The following is a 13,114-nucleotide window of genomic DNA, read 5'->3' as shown; positions in this document are numbered from 1 at the left end:
CACAGGAAAAAAAAAAAAAATATATATATATATATATATATATATATATATTTTTTCTTCATTGACGATCAATTCATTCAGGTTAAGACGCTCGTCCCGGTCACGTGACATGTTTCCCCAGTCGAGCCCGCAAAGCTAGCAAAAATGAGTAAGAATTTATTTTGAAAAATATAAAAAATTTGGCGAATCTCTCCCAATTACATCTGTCGGTGCATCTGAAAAATAAGGACTCTTGACACAGGGCGCTCGTCTCGGTCACGTGACAGGTCATCACAGTCAAGCCCGCGAGGCAAGCAAAAATGAGCAAGAAACAGAGAAGTTTGGAAAGCTTCTTCGGAAAGGGAAAAACGTCCAATGAGGACACTGAAGAAGAAGAGGCTACGACTTCTAAGAAAAGGAAAGCTGCATTTAAAAGAACATTTCTGGAGTCCTACTTAAAATATGGATTTATCGCCACAGGTGACTCTGACGCGCCAAGTGCACTCCGCATATGTGGCGAAAGGCTAGCTAACGAGGCAATGAAGCCTTCAAACCTGCTTCGGCACATGGAGACCAAGCATCCTGCATTTAAAGACAAACCTTAACCACTTCGGGTGTCATTGTCTCCGATTACGCCTAGATGGGAACGGCTCATTTCTGAGAAAAGAGCTCGGTGCTCCCACTAATTCAACGTTTTATTTTTATGTGGTTTATATTAGTTTTTATGCCAGTCGTATCATTTTATTTCATCCTATTTATATATATAAATATTTAAATAATAAAAATATAAATATATTTATTTATATAAAGGCCGGTCCGCGAAAATATTTCTGACACGTAACCGGTCCGTGGTGCAAAAAAGGTTGGGGACCACTGCTGTAGTGTGCCCTGTGCTCATTGCTCAGCACCGTGGAGCTTGATTGGCATTTCCATGGAGGGACGAACAGACCTCTACAGGCTAGAGAACGGCAGTCTGACTGCCATTAGGTATCGGGATGAAATCCTTGCACCCATTGTCAGACCCTACGCTGGTGCAGTAGGTCCTGGGTTCCTCCTGATCCACAACAATGCCCGGCCTCATGTGGCAAGAGTATGCAGACAGTATCTGGAGGATGAAGGAATTGACACAATTGAATGGCCCTCACGATCACCTATAAACCCGATAGAACACCGGGACATAATGTTTCGGTCCATCATACGCCGCCAGGTTGCTCCTCAGACTTTACAGGAGCTTACTGATGCCCTTAGACCAGTGGTTCCCAAACTTTTGCAGGCTGGCGCCCCCTTTGGCTCCCCAGTGAATTCCTAGCGCCCCCCCCCCAAGGCACATATGGAAACAAACACCTCTTTCTTGATATTTGGTTTGCTGCAATTTGAAAAGAGAGAGGTTAAACACAAATGTGTATTTCACAAATAAAACCCAATTTAGTATTTAGTAAACCAATTTATTTATATAAATAAATAAATAATACATTTATAATATCATTACCATTACGTTGAATTAGTGGGAGCACTGAGTTTGTTTCTCAGAAACGAGCCGGTCCCATCTAGACGTAATCGGAGACAATGACACCCGAAGTGATTTAAGGTTTGTCTTTTATTGCAGGATGCTTGGTCTCCATGTGTTGAAGCAGTTTTGAATGCTTCACTGCCTGGTTAGTTAGCCTGTCGCCACATATTAGCTTTGCGGGCTCGACTGGGCAAACATGTCACGTGACCGGGACGAGTGTCTTGACCTGAATTAATTGATCGTCGATAAAAAAAAAAATTCTGTGCGGCTTGGCGGCCCGGTACCAAGTGACCCACGTACCGGTCCGCGGCCCGGTGGTTGGGGACCACTGCCCTAACCAGCTCAACACAACACAACACGGCGCGTTCTGGCGAGTCCCCAATTTCATGTTGACTTGAACTCAAGATGATGTTGACCGCCAGAATGCGGTTTTTATTATAAGATAAAATTCTGAACATTACAAGCTTGAAATTACAAACCTGAGCTTTTGCTTTTGTAGTCTATGCTGTCGGATCTGACTGGGCCAGAGCGGCGTGTTGTGTACAAATCGACTGCCGCCCCCCTACCGCCCCTTTCTTCCTCACCGCCCCCCCAGATCTTGCCACCGCCCCCAGGGGGGCGGTACCGCCCACTTTGGGAACCACTGCCTTAGACAGATCTGGGAGGACATCTCACAAGACATCATCAGTCGTCTTATTAGGAGCATGCCGCGACGTTGTCAAGCATGCATACAAGCTCGTCGGGGCCAAACAAGATATTGAAAAGAATTTCGAGTTGCAGAAATTGAATTTAGGCAAAATGGACAAGCCTGCCATATCATTTTTTCACTTTGATTTTTGGGGTCAAGTCAAGTAAAGTTTATTTGTATAGCCCTAAATCACAAGCAGTCTGAAAGGGCTTCACATAGACAAAAAAACGACAATTATTCTCAAAGCATCCTCTGATCTTAAGCTCCCAAAAGTGCAAGGAAAAACTCAAAAAAACCCTACCAGGGGAAAATGAGAAACCTTGAGAAGGGACCACAGATGGAAGGATCTGCCTTTCAGGATCACCAGGCTGCAATGGATGCAGAGAGGGCACAAATAATACATAATATGAGAATCAATGAAAAAGTGGATGTCCAAGTCAAAGCGAAGAGCTGCCGGAGGTGCCCTCGATTGTCCTGGCAGTGTCTTCGAGGAGGGTAAGCTGCAGTTCCCTCATCCTGAATTGGTCCACGAGAATCCAGATAGCCGCTGTCAGCTTGGGTGCCACCTAACCACCTCCCCAGCCGGGAAGGGGTGGGGGGAGGGGGGATGGGGAGAGGGAGCGAAAACAAACTCCAGCCGAATCGGCCACTACAGGTTAATTAAAGGCCATATCATAGAAATGTGTCTTTAAACGTGTCTTAAATGTTTCTAGTGAGGTAGCAGTTCTAATATCCATTGGTAGGGCATTGGGCTGCAGACATTTTCTTGGCTCTCGGTGTCACTAAAAGACTAGCGTTTTGCGAACGAAGGTTACGAGACGGAAAATAAGGAACAACTAGGTCAACGAGATATGAAGGCGCTAAGCCATGCATTGTTTTATAGCAGTGGTTCCCAAAGTGGGCGGTACCGCCCCCCTGGGGGCGGTGGAAAGATCTGGGGGGGCGGTGAGGAAGAAAGGGGCGGTAGGGGGGCGGTAGGGGGGCGGCAGTCGATTTGTACACAACACGCCGCTCTGGCCCAGCCAGTTTTTGGTTACAAAAAAAAATCTCTGACTGCTATCAAGTGCTGTGGAACAAGGTCAAGATGTACTTCATTGCCTTCCCAACATCATATTTAGTAGAACAGGGCTTCAGTGCAGTCACCTTGCTTCTTTCCAAGCAAAGAAACCGACTGAAAATTACTGACCGCGGGGATCTTCGACTTCTTCTTAGTGAGTTCCAGCCTGATGTTGAGAAGCTTATGTCCCTGCACCAAGCACATCCATCCCATTAATATTACGTGTGAGACAATGAAGGTTACTGGTGGAATGTTTATTTACGATTCTATGTTGCTGAAACAGTTAAAACTGCTAAAAAATAAATTGGTTTACTAAATACTAAATTGGGTTTTATTTGTGAAATACACATTTGTGTTTAACCTTTCTCTTTTCAAATTGCAGCAAACCAAATATCAAGAAAGAGGTGTTTGTTTCCATATGTGCCTGGGGGGGGGGGGGGCGCTAGGAATTCACTGGGGAGCCAAAGGGGGCGCCAGCCTGCAAAAGTTTGGGAACCACTGTTTTATAGGTTAATAGAAGAACCTTGAAGTCACATCTTAAATGGACCGGGAGCCAATGTAAGTTGGCTAATATTGGGGTAATGTGATCAAATTTTCTTGTCTGTGAGAGCAGCCTTGCAGCAGCATTTTGTACTAACTGTAGACTTTTGATGCTGGACTTAGGAAGACCAGAGAATAATGCATTACACTAGTCCAGGCGCGACGTGATGAACGCATGTATAATAGTTTCCGCATCACCGGTCGAGAGGATCAGACGAATCTTAGCAATATTACGAAGGTGAAAAAACCCAATTCTGGTTATATTCTTAATGTGCTTTTGAAAGGAGAGCGTTTGGTCAAATATTACCCCGAGATTAGTTACAGTATCGCTCTGAGTGATAGTACGGTTATCTATAGTTCTAGTGGTTTCCTTAAATAAGTGTTGATAACGAGTTGGACCAATTATCAACATCTCAGTTTTATCTGGGTTAAGACGAAGGAAGTTGAGAGACATCCATTGCTTGATCTCCGCAAGGCACGCCTCAAGATTACAACAGTCCCACGGATCTGTCATTGATAACGGCATATATAATTGGGTGTCATCCGCGTAACATTGAAAACTAATATTATATTTACGTATTATGTCCCCAAGCGGAATCATATAAATATTAAATAGAATTGGTCCGAGTACCGATCCCTGTGGGACACCGCACGTAACATTATAGAGCTCAGAGGACGTATTGCCATGGACCACTCGGTGCGTCCTGTCTGATAGATAGGAATAGATCAGCCTCGTGCTGACCCTGAAATACCAACACAACTTTTAAGACGCTCTAATAAAATATCGAAGTCTACAGTGTCGAAGGCAGCACTAAGATCGAGTAGTAACAATACCGATGAAGTGTTTGAATCCATAGCTATGAGGAGATCATTAGTCACTTTAGCAAGTGCAGTCTCAGTGGAATGATTAGCTCTAAAACCAGACTGAAAAGATTCATATCGATTATTGGCGACCATGTAATCAATAAGCTGCTGCGCTACTACTTTTTCAAGAAGTTTTGCTATGAATGGGAGGTTTGAAACTGGCCTACAATTACTGAGACAGTTCGGGTCAAGATTTGGTCGGTTAAGTAACGGTTTAATGATAGCGGTTTTAAAGGCTGTTAGCACTATCCCAGAGGAGACAGACAGATCACCGTAATTTTCCATATACAGTGCCTTGCGAAAGTATTCGGCCCCCTTGAACTTTTCAACATTTCGCCACATTTCAGGCTTCAAACATAAAGATATAAAATTGTAATTTTTTGTCAAGAATCAACAAGTGGGACACAATCGTGAAGTGGAACGAAATTTATTGGATAATTTAAATTTTTTTAACAAATAAAAAACCGAAAAGTGGGGCGTGCAATATTGTTCGGCCCCTTTACTTTCAGTGCAGCAAACTCACTCCAGAAGTTCAGTGAGGATCTGTGAATGTTGTCCTAAATGACTGATGATGAAAAATAGAATGCTCCTGTGTGTAATCAAGTCTCCGTATAAATGCACCTGCTCTTTGATAGTCTCAGGGTTCTGTTTAAAGCGCAGAGAGAACCATGAAGACAAAGGAACACACCAGGCAGGTCCGAGATACTGTTGTGGAGATGTTTATGAAGCCGGATTTGGATACAAAAAGATTTCCCAAGCTTTAAACATCTCAAGGAGCACTGTGCAAGCAATTATATTGAAATGGAAGGAGTATCAGACCACTGCAAATCTACCAAGACCCGGCCAATGCGTTAGATCGAACTTTAGTCAGTTCCGATCATTTTATAGGAGATCGTTTGAGAAACGCGATTGTTTACACTTTGCTGAGGCTCATGGGAGATTGCGAGCTGAGGCTCGTGGGACTTTGCGGATGGCTAATGCTATAACGATAGCTGCTATACATACCAGGCTATTTCATGTGAAAATAGGCTGCTCTGTTCATGTTTCGAGTAAATCTACGGATCGATATGGAAGGGAAACATAGGTAAGTAGTACCAATGCGTTAGATCGAACTTTAGTCAGTTCCGATCATTTTATAGGAGATCGTTTGAGAAACACGATTGTTTACAGAGGGCTCGTTGGTTATTGGCTAGTGGATGCATACCGCAACCCTAGTCAACCTCAGTTTGTTGCAGTATAGCTTCTATTTTATGCGCCTTATAATCCGGTGCGCCTTATATATGGACAAAGTTTTAAAATGGGCCGTTCATTGAAGGTGCGCCTTATAATCCGGTGCACCTTTTAGGGCGGAAAATACGGTAATAAGAAAAACAATAATTTTTTATTTTTTCATTACTTTTTTTTTCTAGGCTTCATGTGTACATAATGAGATATCGATACTTTCCCACAACACAGTGATGGCAGTGCTTATTGGTCTCACCTTGGAAGCATCAGAACTGGAGGCGAAAGAGTAGAATGGGGCAGATAACTCGGATGGTGGAGGAGCACTTGACTATAACAAAAATAAAGTGGTAATGTTACAATAACTCTCAGAGGCAACAGTCAAATTGATGGGAAGGACAGGAATCTTAGCTAAACAGAATTGCTCAATTTTTTTTCCTAGTCCTGTCAAGTTGTTCAGCAACAATTTTGTGAGGCAAAATCATTGTGCTCAATGATCCAATGGGGAAAAGATGGCAGAGGCACGCAAAACACCCAATAAGCTCTTTGAGTGACAAACTACCAACCGCTATTCCAAGGAATTAAAAAATAGACGTATCCAGGTGTTAGAATGGCCAAGTCAAAGTCCAGACCTGAATCCAATCGAGAATCTGTGGAAAGAGCTGAAGACTGCTGTTCACAAACGCTCTCCATCCAACCTCACTGAGCTCGAGCTGTTTTGCAAGGAAGAATGGGCAAGAATTCCAGTCTCTCGATGTGCAAAACTGATAGAGACATACCCCAAGCGACTTGCAGCTGTAATTGCAGCAAAAGGTGGCGCTACAAAGTATTAGCGCAAGGGGGCCGAATAATATTGCACGCCCCACTTTTCAGTTTTTTTATTTGTTAAAAAAGTTTAAATTATCCAATACATTTTGTTCCACTTCACGATTGTGTCCCACTTGTTGATTCTTCACAAAAAATTAAACTTTTATATCTTTATGTTTGAAGCCTGAAATGTCACGAAATGTTGAAAGGTTCAAGGGGGCCGAATACTTTCGCAAGGCACTGTATAAATTAGAAATCAAATAACTATTATATATGCAACAATATTATCAAATCATCTGTGCACTCTAAATCATTAAATCCATCGATCAAATTCCTCGTCCTTTGTCAACAACGCTGCGCGTGAGCCCTGATGTCAGCCTCGTCGTTATTCCACAGATCTAGTATATAACTATATTGTAGCGTTAACAAAGTACAAGGAAAGACGTGGGTTTGGTAAACGGCTCTTTATTTAACAAAACAAACTTCCAGGCGTGTGGCGGCGTGGACTTCCAGCCACGGAGGTGGAAGAGAGATCCATAGAATAGGACCGGGCGTGCATAAAAGCCATGTCCGAGCCCCATCCACCGTCCCTGGACAGCCACCCGGCCGAGCGCCGGGCCCCGACTTCAATCCACGGAGGTGAAGGAGAGCTCCGTCGAGTAGGACCGGGCGTGGGTAAAAGCCATAATAGTTTTTCAAACCTTCTGTGTCACTCCAAATCCTTAAATCCTTCAAACTCTTCGTCCGCCGTGTCACTTAGAAACAAAGCCGCTAATGATGCCGGTAGTACGTGGGGCCCTTCGTCATCTTTATCATCCCGTGATCAATCTTTGTCCTTTATGTAAACAACCGCCGCGCCACGCCGCGTCGCGCTGCTTTGCGTCGCGCTGCTTTGCGTCGCGCTGCTTTGCGTCGCGCTGCTTTGCGTCGCGCTGCGTCGCGCCGCGCTGCGTCGCGCTGCGTCGCGCTGCGTCGCGCTGCTGACGTCACTTGAAATTCAAATTACAGTAATCCCTTGCTACATCGCGGTTCGTTTATCGCGGTTTCACTTTTTTTGGGGGGGAAAATTTTTGAAAAAAAAAACATAAGTCGCTCCTTATTATAAGTCGCCCCCCCACCCTAACTATGAAAAAAACCGCGACTTATAGTCCGAAAATTACGGTACATAAAATCCATGAAGAACTCTTGGTTAACCACCATCATACTCCAATGTCCCTAAGTATATGCCACTCCATACAATGGACAGTAATGTTAAATTGCATAGCTCGTTTTGTGTTTGATAGACATTTTGACTGGTCGTCATAGATTCTTAAAAAAAAAAAGATAATAGTTTGTCAGAATTGAAGAACAATAAAGAAGAAACCTTCATAAAACGGCCCAAAAACTTTTACTAAATCAAACAAATATATACAAAAGACAAATTATTGTAAACAATTTACAATCAGTTCATTTCCAGATAGTGATAACTATGACAGAGTAAAACAAATACAAACCCATAACCTCTGAATTAAAGCAGATGTGCTAAGCAGTCATCTACCGTGCTGCATATTTATTACAGATTATAGAATTATTGAATTCTGCTAAACAGAAATAACCCAAACTTAGTTTTCAGTTTTGTTCCCATCAAAAAGAGATAAATATGCCTCCCCTATCACCAAAGGCCAAGCACAAACAGAAACTCGACTGATGAAGTGTGGGCCTCCTGTGAATAAAGTTACTTTGACTTAAGTAAATAATCAATCTAGTTGTAAGGTGTTGTGGGTGAGTCTGTACTCTTCATTAGAGTTGAGGTACTCTTCAACCTACAAATGTCAAGACAAAGGAACACTCAAAAACAGTGCAATGTTTGTACAGTGTTGGTCCACAAAACTCATGTTCAAGAATAAATCAGTTTGAGTAGAATTTTCGAACAATATTTCTTTGTTCCACGGACTGTTTTTCAGTTCGCAAAAACACAGAATCCATGCAATATTGCGCTCTTTCACATATTGTGAGCTAGTTCTCTTCGTGTGCCACCTACTTAAGAGAAACGTATCTTCCTTTTTAAATGTTTTTAAATTAAATGTTGGTACAGTCTTGGTCCACAAAATCCATTTTCAAGAATAAATCAGTTTGAGTACAATTTTGAAACAATATTTCTTTGTTTCACAGACTGTTTTTTGGTTCGCAAAAACACAGAATCCATGCAATATTGCGCTCTTTCACATAGTGTAAACTAGTTCTCTTCGTGTGCCACTTAAGAGAAACGTATCTTTTCGTTTTTAATCATCTTTGGAAAGAGTTACATTTCCAGCAGTGTCTTGTGAGCGCTTGCTGGCGGAGCTGGGCACCTGCCAACCTACTCTGCCTCTGAAGGCCATGGGTAGGGGGCAATCGTCCGCTCCTCACCAGGCGACAGCTCTGGCTCCACGCAAAATCAACTTTTTTCAGGGGCTGGAAGCTGATATATTTCATTTCCATTCATTTATTCATTTTAAAATTACTTTGGCTCATGAACAGGTCATGGTTCCACTGTAAAGATCTTATCATGATGCTTTTGTGAAGTCATCACTTACATGTTGGCGATCCTCTCCAGTCTGTCTTTTATATCACTCTGGACAAACAAGAGGAAAGAAACGCGAGCTGAACTGATTAATTCTGGGTAACAGATGTCCCCGAGCCAGATAATAAGATACAATAGCTGCATTTACATGCCTGCTTGGTTTGAATTACCGTATTTTCCGCCCTAAAAGGTGCACCTAAAAACCTAAAATTTTCTCAAAAGCCGACAATGCGCCTTATAGTCCAGTGCGCCTTATATATGGATCAATTGATGAATTTGTTGATCCATACTGGTTGTACACAGTGCTCTGCCAAAATGTTTCAGTACGTTTTAGTACGACTAGTAAATTACAAGGTCGCATCGCTTCCCAACATTACGGTAACTGTAGTCAGGGGGCGTCACCATATAGCTGTTGTACCCGCGAGGCTATTTCATTTCAAAATAGGCTGCTCCGTTAATGTTTCGAGTAAATAATTTACGGATTGATATGGAAGGGAAATTAGGTAAGCAGTACCAATGTGTTAGATCGAACTTTAGTCAGTTCCGATCATTTTATAGGAGATCGTTTGAGAAACGCGATTGTTTACACTTTGCTGAGGCTCATGGGAGATTGCGAGCTGAGGCTCGTGGGACTTTGCGGATGGCTAATGCTATAACGATAGCTGCTATACGTACCAGGCTATTTCATGTCAAAATAGGCTGCTCTGTTAATGTTTCGAGTAAATCGACGGATCGCTATGGAAGGGAAACATAGGTAAGTAGTACCAATGCGTTAGATCGAACTTTAGTCAGTTCCGATCATTTTATAGGAGATCGTTTGAGAAATGCGATTGTTTACACTTTGCTGAGGCTCATGGGAGATTGCGAGCTGAGGCTCGTGGGACTTTGCGGATGGCTAATGCTATAACGATAGCTGCTATACGTACCAGGCTATTTCATGTCAAAATAGGCTGCTCTGTTAATGTTCCGAGTAAATCTACGGATCGATACGGAAGGGAAACATAGGTAAGTAGTACCAATGCGTTAGATCGAACTTTAGTCAGTTCCGATCATTTTATAGGAGATCGTTTGAGAAACGCGATTGTTTACACTTTGCTGAGGCTCATGGGAGATTGCGAGCTGAGGCTCGTGGGACTTTGCGGATGGCTAATGCTATAACGATAGCTGCTATACGTACCAGGCTATTTCATGTGAAAATAGGCTGCTCTGTTCATGTTTCGAGTAAATCTACGGATCGATATGGAAGGGAAACATAGGTAAGTAGTACCAATGCGTTAGATCGAACTTTAGTCAGTTCCGATCATTTTATAGGAGATCGTTTGAGAAACACGATTGTTTACAGAGGGCTCGTTGGTTATTGGCTAGTGGATGCATACCGCAACCCTAGTCAACCTCAGTTTGTTGCAGTATAGCTTCTATTTTATGCGCCTTATAATCCGGTGCGCCTTATATATGGACAAAGTTTTAAAATGGGCCGTTCATTGAAGGTGCGCCTTATAATCCGGTGCACCTTTTAGGGCGGAAAATACGGTAATAAGAAAAACAATAATTTTTTATTTTGTCATTACTTTTTTTTTCTAGGCTTCATGTGTACATAATGAGATATCGATACTTTCCCACAACACAGTGATGGCAGTGCTTATTGGTCTCACCTTGGAAGCATCAGAACTGGAGGCGAAAGAGTAGAATGGGGCAGATAACTCGGATGGTGGAGGAGCACTTGACTATAACAAAAATAAAGTGGTAATGTTACAATAACTCTCAGAGGCAACAGTCAAATTGATGGGAAGGACAGGAATCTTAGCTAAACAGAATTGCTCAATTTTTTTCCTAGTCCTGTCAATCTTACTCGCATCTCGTTTAAATATCCTTCGATAGATACGCACCCTGACCGACCGATTACGCTTAAACTCGGTTTTATGAATATTAGATCGCTTCATACAAAAGCAGTTCTCGTTAATGACCTCATCACGGAACATAATCTAAACGTTTTTGGTCTCTGCGAGACCTGGTTAAAACCTAATGAACTGCTGCCGCTTAATGAGGCCTCGCCTCCAAATTTTGTGAGCTCGCATGTGGCGCGTCCTCGAAAAAAGGGTGGGGGTGTCGCCCTCATCTCGAATTCTGAGCTGAGACTTAGGCCTCGTTCGACCAATGTATTTAAAACATTTGAAGTTCTCACTGTCCGATCCACCGCTTTACCGTCATTTTATCTTGCTGTTATTTACCGTCCACCCGGGGCTTACTCTGGCTTCCTGGATGAATTTTCAGAATTCGTGGCTGATCTCGTAACCAATGCCGATAATATAATTATCATTGGTGATTTCAACATCCACATGAATTTACCGTCAGAGCCACTTACTTCGGCGTTTCAGACTTTAACTGATATGTTTGGTTTTTCGCAAGCCGTACAGGCAGCAACGCATAAGAATGGAAATACCATAGATCTGGTATTATCCCGAGGACTTGCAACCTCAAATATAGCAGTGCTGCCATACACTACTGTTTTGTCTGATCATTACTTAATAAAATTTGAAATTTTAGTTTCTTGTCAAAGACAAGAGAGCAATCGGAATTATAGGAGCCGTAATTTTAACTCCATGACTGCAACTGCGCTATCTGAGTTACTGTCGCCGGCAACTGCCATATTTCCCGCGTACACCGGCTCTGTTGATAACCTTACAAATGAATTCAATGCGACATTGTTAAATGCCATTGACTCTGTGGCGCCGTTATGTCTGAAAACTCGCCGTAGATTGCCTACTCCGTGGTTCACGGATGAAACGCGTACGCTTAAGCAATTATGTAGAAAGCATGAGCGCAGATGGCGTCTAACCAAACTTGAGGTTTTCCATCAGGCATGGCAGGACAGCCTCCTGAAATATAAAGATGCGCTTATCTTAGCAAAAACTCGGTATTTCTCGCAAGTTATTAATCTCAATAAAAACAATCCGAAACACCTATTTGATACAGTGGCAAAGCTGACTCTACGCCAGCCGACCCCCGATAATTCCTTCCACTCAGCTGACGAGTTCATTAAATTTTTTGCTCAAAAGGTTGAGTCCATTAGGGACGAGATCAAGAATACCATTCCAATCGCGCGGTCGAGCCCGCCGTGTACCAACGCTGATGATCATGCAACAACCCTCTCAACTTTTAATAGCGTGTCCCTTGAAAGGCTTACACAAATGGTTAGTGCGGCTAAACAAACATGTTTGCTCGACCCTCTTCCAGCCAAACTACTTAAAGAATTATTTCATATTTTAGGACCGTCTGTCTTAAATATAATCAAGCTGTCTGTCTCCTCTGGGATAGTGCCAACAGCCTTCAAAACCGCTATCATTAAACCGTTGCTTAAGCGACCAAATCTTGACCCGGACTGTCTCAGTAATTATAGGCCAGTTTCAAACCTCCCATTTATAGCAAAACTTCTTGAAAAAGTAGTAGCACAGCAGCTTAATGATTACATGGTCGCCAATAATCGATATGACTCTTTTCAGTCTGGTTTTAGAGCTAATCATTCCACTGAGACAGCACTTGCTAAAGTGACTAACGATCTCCTCATAGCTATGGATTCAAACACTTCATCTGTACTGTTACTACTCGATCTTAGTGCTGCCTTCGACACTGTAGACTTTGATATTTTATTAGGGCGTCTTAAAAGTTGTGTTGGTATTTCAGGGTCAGCACTAGGCTGGTTCCATTCCTATCTATCAAATAGGACGCACCGAGTGGTCCATGGCAATGCGTCCTCTGAGCTCTATAATGTTACGTGTGGTGTCCCACAGGGATCGGTTCTCGGACCAATTTTATTTAATATTTATATGATCCCGCTTGGGGACATAATACGTAAATATAATATTAGTTTTCAATGCTACGCGGATGACACCCAATTATATATGCCAT

General features: G+C 42.6%; 1 protein-coding gene across 7 annotated transcripts in view; it reads right to left on the bottom strand.

Moving 5' to 3' along the window:
- Positions 1–8,034: 8,034 nt before the first annotated feature.
- cep44 (centrosomal protein 44) overlaps positions 8,035–13,114 on the bottom strand; it is a 37,487-nt gene continuing 32,407 nt past the window's right edge. For 6 of the 7 annotated variants that reach the window (XM_037254854.1, XM_037254866.1, XM_037254890.1 and 3 more), the window contains 3 exons: positions 10,861–10,932; positions 9,222–9,259; positions 8,035–8,468 (listed from right to left, as the gene is read on the bottom strand). In XM_037254854.1, coding sequence (XP_037110749.1) covers positions 8,408–8,468; positions 9,222–9,259; positions 10,861–10,932 — 171 coding nt within the window. In that variant the 3' untranslated portion in view covers positions 8,035–8,407. The remainder of the gene's footprint in view (positions 8,469–9,221; positions 9,260–10,860; positions 10,933–13,114) is intronic. The other variant, XR_005098309.1, reaches the window with a different exon arrangement.

Source organism: Syngnathus acus, chromosome 1, assembly GCF_901709675.1.
Source record: "Syngnathus acus chromosome 1, fSynAcu1.2, whole genome shotgun sequence".
Lineage (NCBI taxonomy): Eukaryota > Metazoa > Chordata > Actinopteri > Syngnathiformes > Syngnathidae > Syngnathus > Syngnathus acus.
This window is presented reverse-complemented; position numbering and strand designations above follow the sequence as displayed.